Genomic DNA, 16,003 nt, shown 5'->3' on the forward strand with positions numbered 1-16,003 from the left:
TCGACAAAAAAAAAAAAAAAAAAAAAAGTGGGAGAGAGATCGAGAAACACTGCAGGTAGGTAGGTTGACAAGAAGACAGCGTAGTAATTAGGCAAATTAATAGTTGGCACAGGGTTTCTGGCACATGGATTTGGGTCAATCTGTACTGATACAATTGGAGGCTCACTGAGCTAAGGGATCTGATCTAGACATCTGGTGATCATGACATACTACAGTATCCACTTCCAGCACGACTGTAATAGACTACCCTAGAGCAGGTTTCTAACGCCGAGGATGGGGTGACAATACAAGACCACTCATTTTTTAAGATATCAAATTGGACATGAACTTCTTGTTTTTCTCCATCTCTCGATCATTCTGCTGAGTCGGCTAAATATGACCTTCACAAGCAGGGACGGAGCCAGAAATTTATTTTTGGGGGGGCCGAAGTGTATTAAAAATTTTTTTTGTGACGAAATAAATATATTTAATAAGTAAAATTTAGAATCAATAATTATAAAAATAATAAAAACATATAATTATATGGAGAATGATTAAAAATGGTAGCTCTGCAGGGAGGATCTGGGTATGTTCGAGGGGTACGATATCAGAATGTGAGAGTAGATGACGTTTCAAATCCCATTATCATTGACCAATTCTACTGTGATTCGCCGACGCCTTGCCAGAACCAGGTATGATTCACCCTCTAGCTTCATGGTTTTCCAGAATAGCTGGTTAATTGGGAACCAGACGGACTTTGTATTTTCTGCTCTCTTTGGTGAATAAACTCTGAATGATACTAAAATTCGACCCAAAAAAAAAAAAGTGCAGGCAATTGTTTATCTACTCATCCTTAAAATATCCTGACAACGACTTTTTATATCCAGAGTTCTGCAGTTGAAATAAGTGAAATCATGTACAAGAACATTAGCGGGACTTCCAAAAGCAAAAACGCCATGAAATTTGCATGCAGCGACACGGTTCCTTGCAGCCACATTGTGCTGAACAACATCAACCTAGAATCTAGGGATGGTACCGTAGAGACTTATTGCAACTCTGCCATAGGGTTTGGGTATGGATACGTGCAACCCTCTGCGGAATGTCTGACCTCATCAGACAAAGAAAAAATCATCAAGCAGGAGCCTGAGCTTGCCCTCTGCGGAATGGCTGGGCTGGCCGCCGGAATCCCCTATATATAGGGGGTTTTCCGGCGGCTTGGAGGGGGGGCTTAAGCCCCCACCAGCCCCCCCTTCAATCCGTGGCTGTTCACAAGTACATTTATCAGCTAAATGGGTGCGTTATATATATATTGTGGTAAGCTTCCTGATTTTTAAATTGATAAACAAAAAGAATACACTATTGAAGGGGGCATATATATACCCCGTTAACACAGCATCAGCCAATCAAAAAAGTTTAAACCATCATCCTATTAGATGAGTATTTTTGATGATCCGGAACATGTCCGACTCAAGCTACTTAGGACCCAAACCGACACACCAACAACGTACCCAAGTTAAACAGGAGGGTTTAAATATAGGGAAAGATTCAAATTCAGGATGTCATTTAGTTCAAGAGTCTGTTTTACCACTGGATTACCCACTTGAAGGCGCATTATCCTAATATACAAGTATTTTTTGTGACCCGAAACTCCTATTAGACGAGTATGCTACCATACAAATCTTTCAGTTTTACCCAATCAAGACTTGAAAATAAAAAAAGGAACTCCTAACTTAATTGGTTGTTGTTATACTTTGTATTCACTTCGATTTCATCTTGTATAAAGAAGGATATTTTTAATAAGATTAAGAGACTTGAAAGGAATATGTGAAGTTTTTTTTTTTTTTTTTTTTTGTGAAGGAATATGTGAAGGTTCAAATTGAGAAGTTTGCTTCAAAGGGTAATTGCCCATTCTAACTCTTATCCCGAGTTAGTTTTTCATTTGCCTAGTTTCTGATTATCTTACTCGTTGAGTTAAAAGTTTCTTTCTACTATTATGCTACAAAAATCAAAAGTCTTCTGTTTAACAGAAATCGACTCGTTTGTTTTCCCAGAACAAAAAAGCACAATCTCTATAATTCCCGCAACTTAAATAAGAACCCTTTCTGTTACCAGTTTCCACTACTTGTTAATTAAAGTATTAATCCACAATTGAAAATTTTAATACTCAGAAATTAAGGCCAACCCTTCGTTAGCAACCCGATATGAATTTCATTTGATATTATTCTTGGGTCAACAAGAGATTTGATTATCGACACGTGGTGCATAATCAGCCATGTACTAGGGTGGAATTCAACAACTCCGAGGGTACAAAAGTTCGGAAATCAACGTCCAGAACTGGAGATGATGTAAACCTCTGGCGTACCCAATAATTGATTGACAAGCTACAATTTCTTAATTGACCATGAAAGAAGAAAATTATATAATTCCACGTGTTTACAGGCGAATGGATAGCATATGATTTATGACAGGTGGACGTTTATCACTGGGTGGTCGGTTTGGTCGGCTAATTCGTTTGCAATTTCTTTTTTTTTTCCTTTGTAATTACGTCAGTAATAGAGAAATTCTTGATGCCATGAATCGATATGAATTTGACAAGTGGAATGGTTAAGACCTTAATCTCACAGTTAATTGTTTTTCTTATACTAGTCAATTAAGAGCTCATTCACTAATATATTTCTGAAAACTTAAAACAGTCAATTTTTTGTTTTTTAACTCGCGAAAACTTTACTGCTGCCATTTTAGTTCTGCACTCAATTCGGATCGTATAATTTAGCACTTAATTACTTTCAATTCTAATTTGGCCAGGTCATCCGTGATCATCTTGTGATTGCTCCAGCTCATGATGCATCAGCTTTTTTTTTAAAAAAAAATGTTTAATAATTTTCAGTGATGAACTTAACAACTAGGACCCAGTTGGAGCTCATTAAAATTTAGCTTTTTTCTTTCTTTGTTGAAGGTAACATTTTAATTTAGCTTTTAAATTAAATTTTCTTCTAACGAGGTGTCAAAATAGATGACAACCCATTAGTTTAGGAAAAGAACATATATGGGATCATTTTCCTTTAAAAATCATTAAAACTCTGTCAACTCCAACAATATTTCAAGGAAAAAAAAAAGGATGAAAAGTAACGATGGATGGTTCTCGGTCTGTTAATATAACATGTATTGGGGACATAAAAGTATCATAATTCTCACTTCATATACACTTCAAGCTGGAAGTGTCCGGTATAAACAAAATGAGCAAAAAAAAAAAAAAAAAAGATTCTGGTTTAGAATAATCATCATTTATTTAGAGCATCAGTCAAATAACATGCTCTGTGATCATAATCCCATTAATTCTGCACCACATGTTACCATAAAAATATTAATCAGAGAGGGGCTTTTAGGCATAGAACCAGAAAAATTTATCTGGCTTGCTGACAGCAGCAGGCAATAAGACAATTGCCTGTCCAATAATGTGAGACTTCTTTTTCTTTAAAAAATAAATAAATAAGAGATCAGAGTTTGAGCTTACATATTTTAATTGGATAAGGGTTCGAGACTAATGTAATGATAACATTAATAATAATTCTCAGCTGTATTTAATTATCAGGTTGTGTAGAAACATCCTCGGTTATACATTATCGCTTTCGTCCTTAATATGGATTCGCATATCAGACGAATATGCAATTCCCAATAGAGGACAACTAAGTTAATTATTTATTGATCCCTTTTATAGCAAAAGAATAAGAACCCACTACTGTGGTGAATGTTGCATGAAAAAACCCTCTAGCCAAATAATAATAATAATAACAAAGAGGAAAAGAGATATAAGAACAAAAAGAAGTAAAAGAGTTTGATGAAGGAAACTAGCATCTAAGAATATCCGGGTAACGAAGAAAGAACTACAACCATATTTTTCCAAGGGAATTCTGGGTTTGCCCCAATTTTGACATATTTGATTCAATGAATTACAGTATCCATGTGCGAGTGGATGAGATTAATTTCACTGATTTTCTTTTTCCTCCAAATCAAAAAATTATTTATGATTAACAGGATGGATAGGCATCGCGCAGATTTCTAAAATTTACCAAATTTCTCCTTTTAAACATAAAAATTTCACTTATATTCTTGTAACTAGTACTATGCTTCTTCTACCTTAAAATTATGCAAAGAGTAAAATTGTTTAGCTAATTGCATATAAAACAAGTCTAGTCCGTCCGATGAATGAACAATTATCTAATGAATGAACTAGGAGATTATCCAAACTCCGTTACACCACAAAGCACGGAACCACTTCATTTCATGGATGCTTTTTTTCATTAATTGCTCCCAATCCAAATGAAAGTTTAGTGTAAAATGGGATTTTTAGCTCGTAATTAATCAGACGGCTAAACCACCTTCTTGTTTTATATTATTCTTATTTGGGTAGAGAAATGAATAACCTCGATGATTCACTATCCCATCATAATCAAGAATTAGCACTAGAAGCAGCCGTTGGTGTTGATGGTAGGACCGTGCAAGCCTAGAATTTCCATATTACTTTGTATTGGGCGGCGAAAATTTTCAACTAAATAATGCCATGCGCTCTTAAATCTTAATCATTAACGTCTCTCTCCCCTTTTCCTTACCCCGATAAATACCATATCACCCTTTTCCACTTTCTCCACTTTCTCCACTCACCACACTCTCTGCTCAACACTCGCTTTCTTTGTCTCTCTTTTGTTTTTTTTGGCTAAATTCTGCCCCACAAACCGAGAAAGTTGAATGGCGAAAGACGTTGAAGGGGTAGTTGCGGCGGAGCAAGGCGAGTTCTCAGCCAAGGACTACCATGATCCTCCGCCGGCAGCTTTTTTCGACTTGGATGAGCTGACCAAATGGTCATTCCACAGAGCCCTTATTGCTGAGTTCGTTGCCACCCTCCTCTTCCTTTACGTCACCGTCTTAACGGTTATTGGCTACAAACACCAGACTGACACCACAGCCGGCGGCGACGACTGCAACGGCGTCGGTATCCTGGGCATCGCTTGGGCTTTCGGTGGCATGATCTTCATTCTTGTTTACTGCACTGCCGGTATTTCTGGTAAGGTTTCTTTTATTTATCTAAACATTTATTTTTACTCTACTATGTTTAGCACTACTACTTATATAGTAGTATTAGGCAGTGAACCTTGAAGCAAGGCTTTTTAAAGCACCACTATAAATTAGGTTACTAGGATTTCCCAAAGCTAGTGGTACTATCAATAAAGTCCAAATTAATTTTAACGTCTCAATAATTTTTTTTATTATGATATATCATAATTTTGATCAACTTTCTCGACTCAACTTATACTTATTTAGTTTTTTTAAGAAATATAAAATTTAAAATTCACAAATATATCAAGAAAACAAGATATAGTAGTATATTTGAAATAGATTTTCGAGAAGCTAAAAATTTAATTTATATGGGCTGTAATTAGTTCATGTGACACTGGACAGGAGGACACATCAACCCGGCCGTGACATTTGGACTTTTCTTGGCGAGGAAGGTTTCACTGCTCAGAGCCTTCTTCTACATGGTGGCGCAGTGCCTGGGTGCAATCTGCGGTGTGGGGCTGGTGAAGGCTTTCCAAAAGTCCTTCTACAACAGGTACGGTGGCGGAGCAAACATGGTGGCTCACGGCTACACCATCGGGGTTGGATTGGCAGCTGAGATCATCGGTACCTTCGTTTTGGTCTACACAGTCTTCGCAGCCACTGATCCCAAGAGAAATGCCAGAGACTCCCATATTCCTGTATGCACCTTAATTACCCTCCCCTCCTTAATTTTCTCTCCATGTTGCATGCCATTTTACCTTCTTTTTTTTTTTTTTTGCCCTTTTACTGCTGGATTAAGCTTTAATTGTCAGTTAATGACTAGGAATGTGGTCGTAATAAAGACAAACCGAAAAAAAGAAGAAGAAGAAGAGTGGTAACTAACAAGTACCGAGTACTTTCGTTCACCTTTCCCTATGAGAAAACAAAATCTCCCCATGAATCAAGACTTTTTTTTTTTTTTTTTTCAAATTTGGAGGAAAAAGATGCAACAAGACTATTGATTAGACTATATCTTCAACCACAAAAAGTTACTAAGAAAACACGAGAAAACTATGCGATAGACTAAAATTGTGAATATAGCTAAAAAAAATAGAAAATGGATCATTTTTTTTTCCTTTATTTAGATATATAATATCATTTCCCTTAAATTATTTATGAAGTATGTGGATAAAGGGTACTCGTAATTAGTGTGCAGAATGTAATTTGCATCTATTTCTTCAACGTTTGAGTTGTTCTTTGTACATGATCAAATGTTAAGGAAGAGAACATAAGTACCCTGTAAGTGGGTGCTTACTTTATTAGTAGTTGGGAGTTGGATGTAGGTGATTATGCTGTGTACCATGGAGTAGTCGGGGAGTGAACGAAGTGGGTGACCTAAACTCCTTATCAAGGCCGTTTTCAATATGCTTATCGACGACTAATTAAATAATACTCCAAACTATTAATATATATATATATATATATATATATCTTCTTGGTCATACTAAAATGAGAAATTTTAGAGCCAGGACAAATAGTTTCATGTTCCAAGCTTTTCCGAAATGAATTAAGAAAACAGGAATATAATTCCAATCGCATATGAACCCAGGCCCACAATAATCTGAAGCTTCTTCGAAACATATAATACGCGTTTTTGATATTTTGAAATGTGTATTTTAAAATTTTTGAGATGTTTTTTGAAGTTATTATTATAGATAGATAAAATTTGTCTAATATAACCCCCCCTCCCAAAATAGTCCCACAGTTTATGTTGTAACATTTCTCTCCAAAACCTTTATGCTATTCAAATAAAATAAAAAAATTGATGTGTTTACAAAGCATTTAGTGTTGGTGACAAGAATGTATATCTTCTTACTAAATAGTAGACTCATAAATGATCACTGCTCAGTGAAGATGTGACATTAATATTGCTGTATTAACACCACCACCAATGTCACAATAAGACATGATGACTGGGTATGCATTTGTCGTCTGTTTTCTACCCTATATAGTGGTAAAGACATGCTAAGACGCAAACAATATTCGCAAAATTCGGGAAACCTCATCTGATTGGCCTGGTGGCTTTCAAGTCTAAGGGCAATGAAACATGGTGACATCATGTGCTTTGGCATTGTTAGGCTATCTCTTTCAATTTGTTTTTGACCTGATTGATTCAATTAATTGAAAATCCACACTCATTACATCTGTTAACCACATACTCACAGTATAGTAATACTTAAATTGTGAAGGTGTTGGCTCCTCTTCCCATTGGATTTGCTGTTTTCATGGTTCACCTTGGCACCATCCCAGTTACTGGAACTGGTATCAACCCCGCTAGGAGCTTTGGAGCTGCTGTAATTTATGGATCACGCCAGGCCTGGGATGACCATGTAAGCAAGATAAAAACCTCCTTATGTAAACCCATTAAAATGAATATGTGTGTGTGTGTGTGTATATATATATATATATAGTTCTTACTGGTCACCAGATTAACTAATATACTCCATGGCTAATGCATGGTGCTTATTAATGCAGTGGATTTTCTGGGTTGGACCATTCGTTGGAGCTGCAATTGCTGCATTCTACCACCAGTACATCCTTCGAGCGGGAGCAATTAAGGCTCTGGGATCATTCAGGAGCAATGCCTGAGGTCGTGGAATTGTTGCTGTGGGGTATGGGAGTGTGTACGTGTACGTCCTCCTCAAGAGTCCCTTTGCAAATTGTGAGCGAAAATTGGAGAGGGCCACTTAAATTGTAAATATATTTTAGCTGGAAAAAAGGGGTGTCTTTAGCTGGAACCCTTTTGATTTGATGTTCTCTTTTCCACTTTGTTTCAGGGATCTTGTATCCATGTGTTTTCATCTTTATCTTTTCTTTTTCTTTAGCTCATGTTTTACCTACTCCTTTCTCTTCTTGTTTAACTTCCCTTCTTGTGCTGTCTGCTCGTGAATTTTTAAGGAAATTAAAAAGAAAATCAAACATTATTGTAGTTTCTTATTCAATTTGCCATTCCTGTTTCTTTGTCTTGTCTTATATTGAATGATCCAATCAACCAATATACTTCTTCCAGAAGGACAAAATGAGAGAATAAAGGAAAAAGGAAAAAAAAAAAACATTAAGAGGGACGACAGAAGTCTGAAGATTATTACCAAGCATCACTTAAAATTACTCCTCCAGCTTGTGAAATAACAAGGAACAGATTTCTGGTAGAAAACCAAACAATCAAAACTTGGAAGAAGGAAAAAGTGAATCATGAACATACCCTCTAACTAAATTCCGCTGCTGGTTCCAATTTCGTATAAACAAATAAAGGCAAAAGCGTTGTCAAATCCCTTGCTTCCGCAAAGCATCTTATCCACAAATTATTTAACCAGTATGTACCATCATCACTCGAAAGAAATAGACTATCAATATTGTTGTTTTATCATTGTAGCAGCTCAAGACATGATGATGAGTCGGCTTTTGTAGTGTTCATCTTGGAAGTGCATAATGATGTTTTTGATTCTTTACCAATTGAGTAACTGTATCAGTACCCTCAAAAAAAAAAAAAAAAAAAAGGGAGGTTAGGTCAATGAAGCTCGAATTCCTTATACTTTTTTAAAAGGGATGTCCCTATTTGCTATTTCCTGGTCATTTTCTAAGGATGATAGGTTGAGCTAATCCACCTTATCTTGTCCTTAGTTTTATATTTTATGGCCTTCATCGAAGAGGCATCTTCCAAATATATATATATATATATATAGCTGAGTTGGTGGTTTTAGCTGTTGGACCATTGATATGCACTTTTGACCTTACATTATGAAAGGCAGAGTTTTGCCACAATATACAGGGAAGCATCAAGGTTCTCGAGGTTATCAGAATCATCTAGACAATTGAGGAACCCTTTTTAATTTCGTGTACTTCAAAGAAGGATGACAACATGGTCGGAGATTTTTATTAGCTACATAACGTAAAAACTGGAAATTCTTCCAAAATTTTGACACTTGATCCTTCTATTTGTGGTATACAAAGAATATTACACTTTATCATTGCACGCCATAAAAAACATGTTCGAATTCGAATCTAGAAGCGGCTTCTTGACAAGATAAATTTATCACAGACAAACAAAAGGAAAAAAAAGGATCTACTATTGTGCTCTATACCATTAAATACTCTACAGAAAAATACTTATTTTGAGTAAAGGAATACCAAAGAGAGTATGAAGGAGTTATATCCTGTCTAACTCTAAAAATTAAGGGAAATGTTATTTGTCCTCCCTTTTTTGTTAATCATACTCTCACTATCATTTTAATCATATAGTTTTCATTTATTAGACTATATGATAAAATAAATGGTAGAAGTGCATATAACCAAAAATGGAGTGCAAATAATATTTTCCAAAATTAAATACACATTGAGGGAACAGATAGAAACGAAACGCATTCACCCTATTTAATATGATGAAGAACAAACTGATCAATTGATTTTTAATTCTAGTGGACTATAATGCTCCAAAGAAATCTTTTATGGCATTGGGTATTTAAAAATATGTATGGTGACAGTATATAAAAAAAATTTACTTTTACTACAACCTTTTGCCTTAGTAATTCTTAAAACTTCCAAATATTAACAGTGACACATCAAATCATTTCTCAAATCAATTTTTTTTTTATATAAATCACAGGTATTCGCATACGTTGTATGGTATGCGACTAATTCTATTTGAGTCAGATCGAACCCCTTATGGGAGGAAGTTTGTTCAGCGTTGTTCTTTCTATTCCCATGGGTTTCGAACTCCAAAATCTCTTGGGCTTATATTCATGGGCCCAATGTTTCAGGGAGCCCAGTTCAGTTTGTTGTGTTATGCGGGCCATGTTATCCGTGCGGTTTATATTCCAATTTAGGATACGTCCAAAATTACAATCCGACATTCGGGTTTTAACTGTACAGTGTGGACACTGGTTGAACAGAATTTAGACACTAACACAATAATATGTAAAAAATATTAAAAAAATTGACATATTATAATTTATGTTCTATATTTAATCCCCTCCATTCAATCTCAAGATACCATTAATTGTTCATTGGAGAGAATCTGCAATCACTATTGTTCATTGCAGAGAATCTGCAATTACTATTCTCATTGCATATATTTTTTAAAAAAAAATCTGAACAGTGAGAAGCATTTCATTTGTGTCTATGCAATATGGATTATGGATTCGCCACAACACGGTGAAAATGTGACAAATAGAAGCCCAAGGCAAATCTCAAATACTCAAAATGAAAGAAACATATAGGACGGAAAAAGAAAAGGAAGAAAAATCATTTCTTGATTTTCAGGCTGTCCAAAATTCTAAATCTAACTTTTTGTCATAATCCTTCTTGATTCGTAAATTGTCATGGTTTTGTCAGTTTTACTGATCTTAGAATAGCAAGCAACAAATCTACAAGCTTGATTTTTCAGTTTCATTTCTGTGTTGTGCCCAAAATTTCACTCATCCAGCAATTTTGACACAGGACTAAGGGTCTGTTTGATAACATTAAAAAGTGTTGAAACTGAACTTTTTCTGAAATTCAGATGTTTTGAGTGTTTGATAGATGAAAATCCATCTGCTGAACTTGTTAAGCAATGCTGAAATTGTGTGTATTTTTTTCAGCACAAGAATCCTAACTGAATGCTTAATTCTTATAAGAATTAATAGAATTACTTCAACTACCTTATCTTATCTACCAAATCTATCATTGTTTGTTAATTATGTTCAAAATTCTTATCTAATTAAACAACCTGATATTCTCTATCTAAGGTTTTCTATTTCTCTTTTCTCATTTTTTAATGACTTTCACATCTTCTCCATACTCCTCATATAATATATTTCATCTTTTATATTAATCTGACTTAAAAATAAATATTGTCATTTACATACCTAACAATTTTAAAATAATTAAATTATAGGTTCTATTTCTTTTTTGGATGAAAAGATATAAGGGCAAAATTATTAAATTTAACTTATTAAGCATTTAGTTATACATGTTTATCAAATAGTATAAATAGGTTTAGCATTAAAATTCAGTCATTTATATATTTTTTTCAGTGCTTAAACTTCAGCAAATTAATTGTTTCAGAATTCAGACTTCAGAATTCAAATTTAGTTTTATCAAACGGAACCTAAATCCTATAGCAACATTCGAATAATCTTCATTTACATTAATTAGTCACGAGCCTGGTGGTGTTTGATGAAGGATTCTTTTGAGCCGACTCCAAAGATTCAATTGTGGGAAACATGCATAATGGCTCTCACGGCCATGGGAGGGAAAGTGGCATTGCAGAAAATGCAGAAGGAAATAATACAAGAACAGTAAAGTTCGTGTCCGTGCTTCTTGTGAAGTGGAAGGCTCAACATTCTCTCATTAGACACCCTCATGATTTAACTGAAACTAGTAACCTGCGTCAAACTTCAAAGCCCATTAATACAAGGGCAAGTGCTTCCTGGGACAAACATGGGTTCTTTTTATTGAGAGAGATAGAGAAGGGGGATTTGAGTATTTAAAAAAAAATAAAGAAGTATGGATATGGGAGATAGCATGCCTGTTGCAAAAGGCATGATATTATTAAAAGCACTGCAGAAGAACGAGACTGAAGATGCAACATTGATTTCTTTACTATTGCATGCGCTTGTGGCTTCCTCAATAATGTCCCAAGACAAAACAGCTGAAAGAGGCACTGCCATTTGTAAATGTTGATTAACCTCATCCCATCAATTACATGGAGTTTAAGGACCTTTGCTGAGCCTTTAAGCTAAGCAAAACCCACCATCTAATCAGCTTCTGTTCCTTACTTCTCCAGGGGAAAAGTGAAAAGCAATGAAGTATCATAATGTCCAGAACAATGAAGTAAGTAAAATTCTTTTTCTATGCATTTCTGATGAATTAAGTTTGATGATCCAGAACAAGAGGAAGGGCTTTAGGGTCTCTTTAGGTGACTAATGATTTCCAATAATAGGTTGGAAGTGCCAAAAGTTTGCAATGAAATTTCTGTTAATCAGTACAAATATTAACATAGCCATGAGTGCCCCATGCTCTTATTTTCTGATTGAGAAGGCACTCGAGTAGAAACATAATTCTCAGCGCCACACGGGAAACAGACCACATAATAATCCATAACCGAAAGAACAGTCCATTTCTCAAATTTCTCTCTCTTACTCTGCATCCACCTACAGTAAACCAGATAAATTCTAACCGTGAATAGAAAATTGGACATACCTCCATTTCGCATTGGTCTCCATACGATTAAACCTTCAATTGTTTCCATTAATTCTTAGTGCGAATTTTGTGACCATGATAGGAATTCTTTTTGCTTGTATAAATTTTGTCACTTAAAATGAATTAAAGTGCATAACTTAGCTGCAAGAAAAATGCTGTGTTCCTACACAAGAACTTTGAAACTTCAATAGTCGGGGCACCTTTTTCAGTTGTCCCTAGTTGCGAGAGTAAATCATATTCGATCCCAAAATAAATGCAGCAAGGGCAATGAGACTAGAAAGTAGAATTGTGCAAACCGTTACATTACTTGATTGACAAAAGTCACACAATTTCAACCAAGAATCCATCAAGTAGAGGTCTATCATTTAGTTCCCACCTTTTCCAGGTATTTGTGCATTTAATTCATCTCCAAGCAACCACCACTACTGAACATCCTATAAAAAGCCAAATTAAGAATCTGAAAGATGAAGCATCTCACACTAAATAAAATACTCTAGTGGTACTAGTATCTGCTCTTCTAACATTGAAGAGAAGGTAAACCAAAAGCCACCAACATGACAACCCTAGTTTCCTTGCTTCTCTTCCTCATTCTTTCCTCGTCTACCATCACCAGAGCTCAAGAAAGAGCCCCCCACGGGCTTGCATACGAGAGTCCAATGGCTATCTCACCTGAAGCCTATGACTTCTTCCATCCCGACACACAACCACAGCGGGGTAATGGCCCTTGTTTTTCACCAGAATGCTCGACATTGCCTGAAGCAGCAACCGTGCTGTCAACTCCAGCACACGAAAGCACAGCACCACCAGATGCAGGTAAAAAGCGTCTGGGAGCTGGTAGTATTGCTAGCATCCCTATTGGCTTGGTGTTTGCTCTGCTTGCGGGAGTTGGTGTTTACTATGTTGTGATGACCCGTCAGACCAATGCAGCCCGAGCCAAAGCTGCACAGCAGCTTCAACCTGCCGTTTAACATGTTCTTCTCTCTATTTACAATAGGCTGAATCAAATTCGGGACACGGTCAATGCCTTTACAGAATGCCAGCTTGAGTTTGTAATTTTCGTTCTTACGCATGTGATCTGGCTCATGAGCCATAGCTATCGTTTCTACTCTAGATTCAAGCCATGTATCTTTGTGCAGATGATATGCTTTTACAAGTGATACCTATTATTTCTGCAGTAGAGATAAGTGATATATTGTAATCCAGATGATATACTTGACGAGTAGTAGCAGATATTTCCATATTGAAGTATGGATTGTTATACAGATGCGGTTCTCACATCAACCAAAGGCTATAATTTTTCTTTCTTATCAAAGCATGAAAAGAAACTGCAGATATGTCACCCACTATATACCAGAGCTGGTAACTCGTAGGATCAAGTCGAAGCAGAGGACAACAAAACTGGCAGCGCCTGGACTTTGAATCTGCCTTTGTTTAAAACCAACACCAATGATCATTTCCTGGTTCAACTACTTTGAACATGTAAATGATCATTATTCTGACTGACTTAAACTTCAATTAAAATGGGCAGCGGGAAAACATCCCCTCAAATAAAAGAATCACCCATCACAGGCAAAACTGATATGCCCCTGGTAAACAAAGCAGACACTCAGATGCATGCACTTGCATAGAAAGTCTCGAGGACCTCGGAATAACATTTAAGTCAACATGAGTGGATTCAGGTTATGCAACATATAGAACAACCAACATGAATAATGCTCCCCTAAACTAGAGATAACTCCACAAGAAACAATAGACAGATTGAAGATAGTACAAGTGTAAAAGTTTGGACTGATGAAATATAAACAGAAAATATTGGAAATTTAAGGTAGTATACATTATTTGCCATTATGTGACAAAAAAAAAAATTCCCAGACATGAAAAATTACGAAATGCCCAGGATGAAAATGTCAATTACTTTGGCAATACAATGTAGACAAGATCTTTCAAAAGACTGAATAGTGGCTCTGGTGTCAGGATCTTAAAACAGCATCATCTGCCATAAAGTTGCAAAACTGGGGCAATCGCCCAGTGTTGATGTAAATTGTACAGTAAATCTCATAATGAGAAAGTTTTAGAAAACAATAGCAACCTCAATGAAGTAGTTGCAAAATAAACCCTGAATCTCTACCATCCTTTTGAGCTAAGAGATACAATGACGGGTCCAAATGTCTGATCCACAGCTTTGTTCCAAAGATGAGCAAGATCAAGACCTTGTTGCTTGTCATAAATTCGCCCTTTCAACTGGAAGAATTTGAAAATGAAGTTTTTTGGGTCAACTGATTAGCAACAAAAGCACCTTTCAACTAGCAAAGGAAAAGGATTTTGGCACACAAGCATCTCAAGCTTTAACATCTCTGCATCTGAATTAAAGCATAAATGCAGATTGTACTCCATATCTTTACAGGAGACTTTGAAATAGCGTATAGGGGAAAAAATATGGGATTTTCATTTGGGAAAATTTTAATAAGAAATGGTGAAAAGTTTCAAACTTCACAAAAAAGGGAGAACGCTTGCTTAGTTTTTAGTGAGGGCGATTAAAAGCACTTTTGTTGTCAATGAATGTAAAAATAAAAGTGTCTACATTCACCACAAAAGCGTGTAAAATGGCTCCTAAAAATTAAGCAATAGTTTCACCATCCTTATGAATTAGCAAACTTCTACCAGCAGTATTGCAAAATTTTCTTTTTAATTTCTACATCCTGCAATTCATATGTTTGCAAACTAGGGTTGAAATTAAAACCCAACATAATTTCCTCACTAATTAGCCAAAACATTCGGTAAATTCCATAATGAACAGAGAAAATGTAGAAGAGAATAACAGAAAAACAGCAACTCAAATTTAAGTAAACGTTCAATTTAGGTTAGGGTTTCAGACATTGAATCCAAGAAAGGTAAGAAAATTCGAAAGTCATTTAACCTGATATTGAGGGAAAAATAGGGATTGAGTCTCAGAAATGGATTGATGGATGCTTCTGTGTTGCTGAAAGATAACAGCTCCCATGAATACAGTTCCCAGGGCGGCCCCAAGTAGTCGCTCCTGCCAACCATTGCATTCCCATACATTTCCATAATAAATCGTCCACACAAAGGATTAAACGTAAAGAGAAATGGAAAAAAGGTGGAAGAAATAGATGACCTGAGCCAGAACGCTGATCATTGCGGCGGCAGCTGCGGCCTATCTTCGGCGGATTTTTACACGAGAAATTTCCCGATTTGAGAACTGAAGAGTGAAGAGAGTTCGGAAACGGGAAAATTCACCCTTTGCTTTCCTTCTCTATGTATTTTAGGAAAATTACACTTCTGATCCCGTTCCTAGTCCCTACGTTTGCGATTTATATCAGGATTGATCCCGAAATTAATCTGGAATTGCTTTTCTGACCCTGTTAAACACGCCCCACCCCGCTTTTTTTCTCCACTTGGAAATTGGATAAATTTTCTTGAAGTATTCTACAGTGTAGCACTTTTTATAAGGCCATACATGAGATAAATAGATCACTAAAAGGATAAATAATTAATTGGAAAAGATATATTCAAAGCATTTTTCAAAAAATCACTTGTCAAATAGAATTGATAATTTTCTCTATTTTGATCCAGGTAAAAAAAAATTTGTGGATTTATATTATACAAATAGGATTTTGGGACGCTCATGATGCAGTTTAGTTATTTTCAATCATTTTTTATTAAAATTTATATGATCTGTTATAAATTACCCACATACACTTACAAATTGTCAACACGCAAATAAAAATTT

The 16,003-nt window shown here is 35.7% G+C and overlaps 2 protein-coding genes across 5 annotated transcripts; one reads left to right on the forward strand and one right to left on the reverse strand.

Moving 5' to 3' along the window:
- The first annotated feature begins 4,592 nt into the window (after positions 1 to 4,592).
- Positions 4,593 to 8,010, forward strand: LOC113707992 (aquaporin PIP2-2). The gene is made up of 4 exons (XM_027230417.2): positions 4,593 to 5,041; positions 5,437 to 5,732; positions 7,263 to 7,403; positions 7,549 to 8,010. Exons 1-4 carry the CDS (start codon positions 4,726 to 4,728, stop codon positions 7,660 to 7,662), a joined length of 867 nt encoding a protein of 288 aa, XP_027086218.1. The 5' UTR covers positions 4,593 to 4,725; the 3' UTR covers positions 7,663 to 8,010.
- A 4,516-nt stretch (positions 8,011 to 12,526) lies between these two features.
- LOC113708009 (uncharacterized) lies at positions 12,527 to 15,548 on the reverse strand. Of its 4 annotated transcripts, none has more exons than XM_072058990.1 (4): positions 15,389 to 15,548; positions 15,170 to 15,289; positions 14,342 to 14,493; positions 12,527 to 13,838 (listed from the first exon to the last, which is right to left on the reverse strand). In XM_072058990.1, exons 1-3 carry the CDS (start codon positions 15,407 to 15,409, stop codon positions 14,377 to 14,379), a joined length of 258 nt encoding a protein of 85 aa, XP_071915091.1. In that variant the 5' UTR covers positions 15,410 to 15,548; the 3' UTR covers positions 12,527 to 13,838; positions 14,342 to 14,376. The 4 variants fall into 4 exon arrangements, with proteins under 4 accessions (XP_071915091.1, XP_027086239.1, XP_027086251.1 ...); XM_027230438.2 differs by lacking the exon at positions 12,527 to 13,838 and adding an exon at positions 14,226 to 14,264 and having other exon boundaries at positions 14,381 to 14,493; XM_027230450.2 differs by lacking the exon at positions 12,527 to 13,838 and adding an exon at positions 14,226 to 14,264.
- Between the last annotated feature and the right edge of the window lie 455 nt (positions 15,549 to 16,003).

The sequence above is a fragment of the Coffea arabica genome, chromosome 1e (genome assembly GCF_036785885.1).
Source record: "Coffea arabica cultivar ET-39 chromosome 1e, Coffea Arabica ET-39 HiFi, whole genome shotgun sequence".
Lineage (NCBI taxonomy): Eukaryota > Viridiplantae > Streptophyta > Magnoliopsida > Gentianales > Rubiaceae > Coffea > Coffea arabica.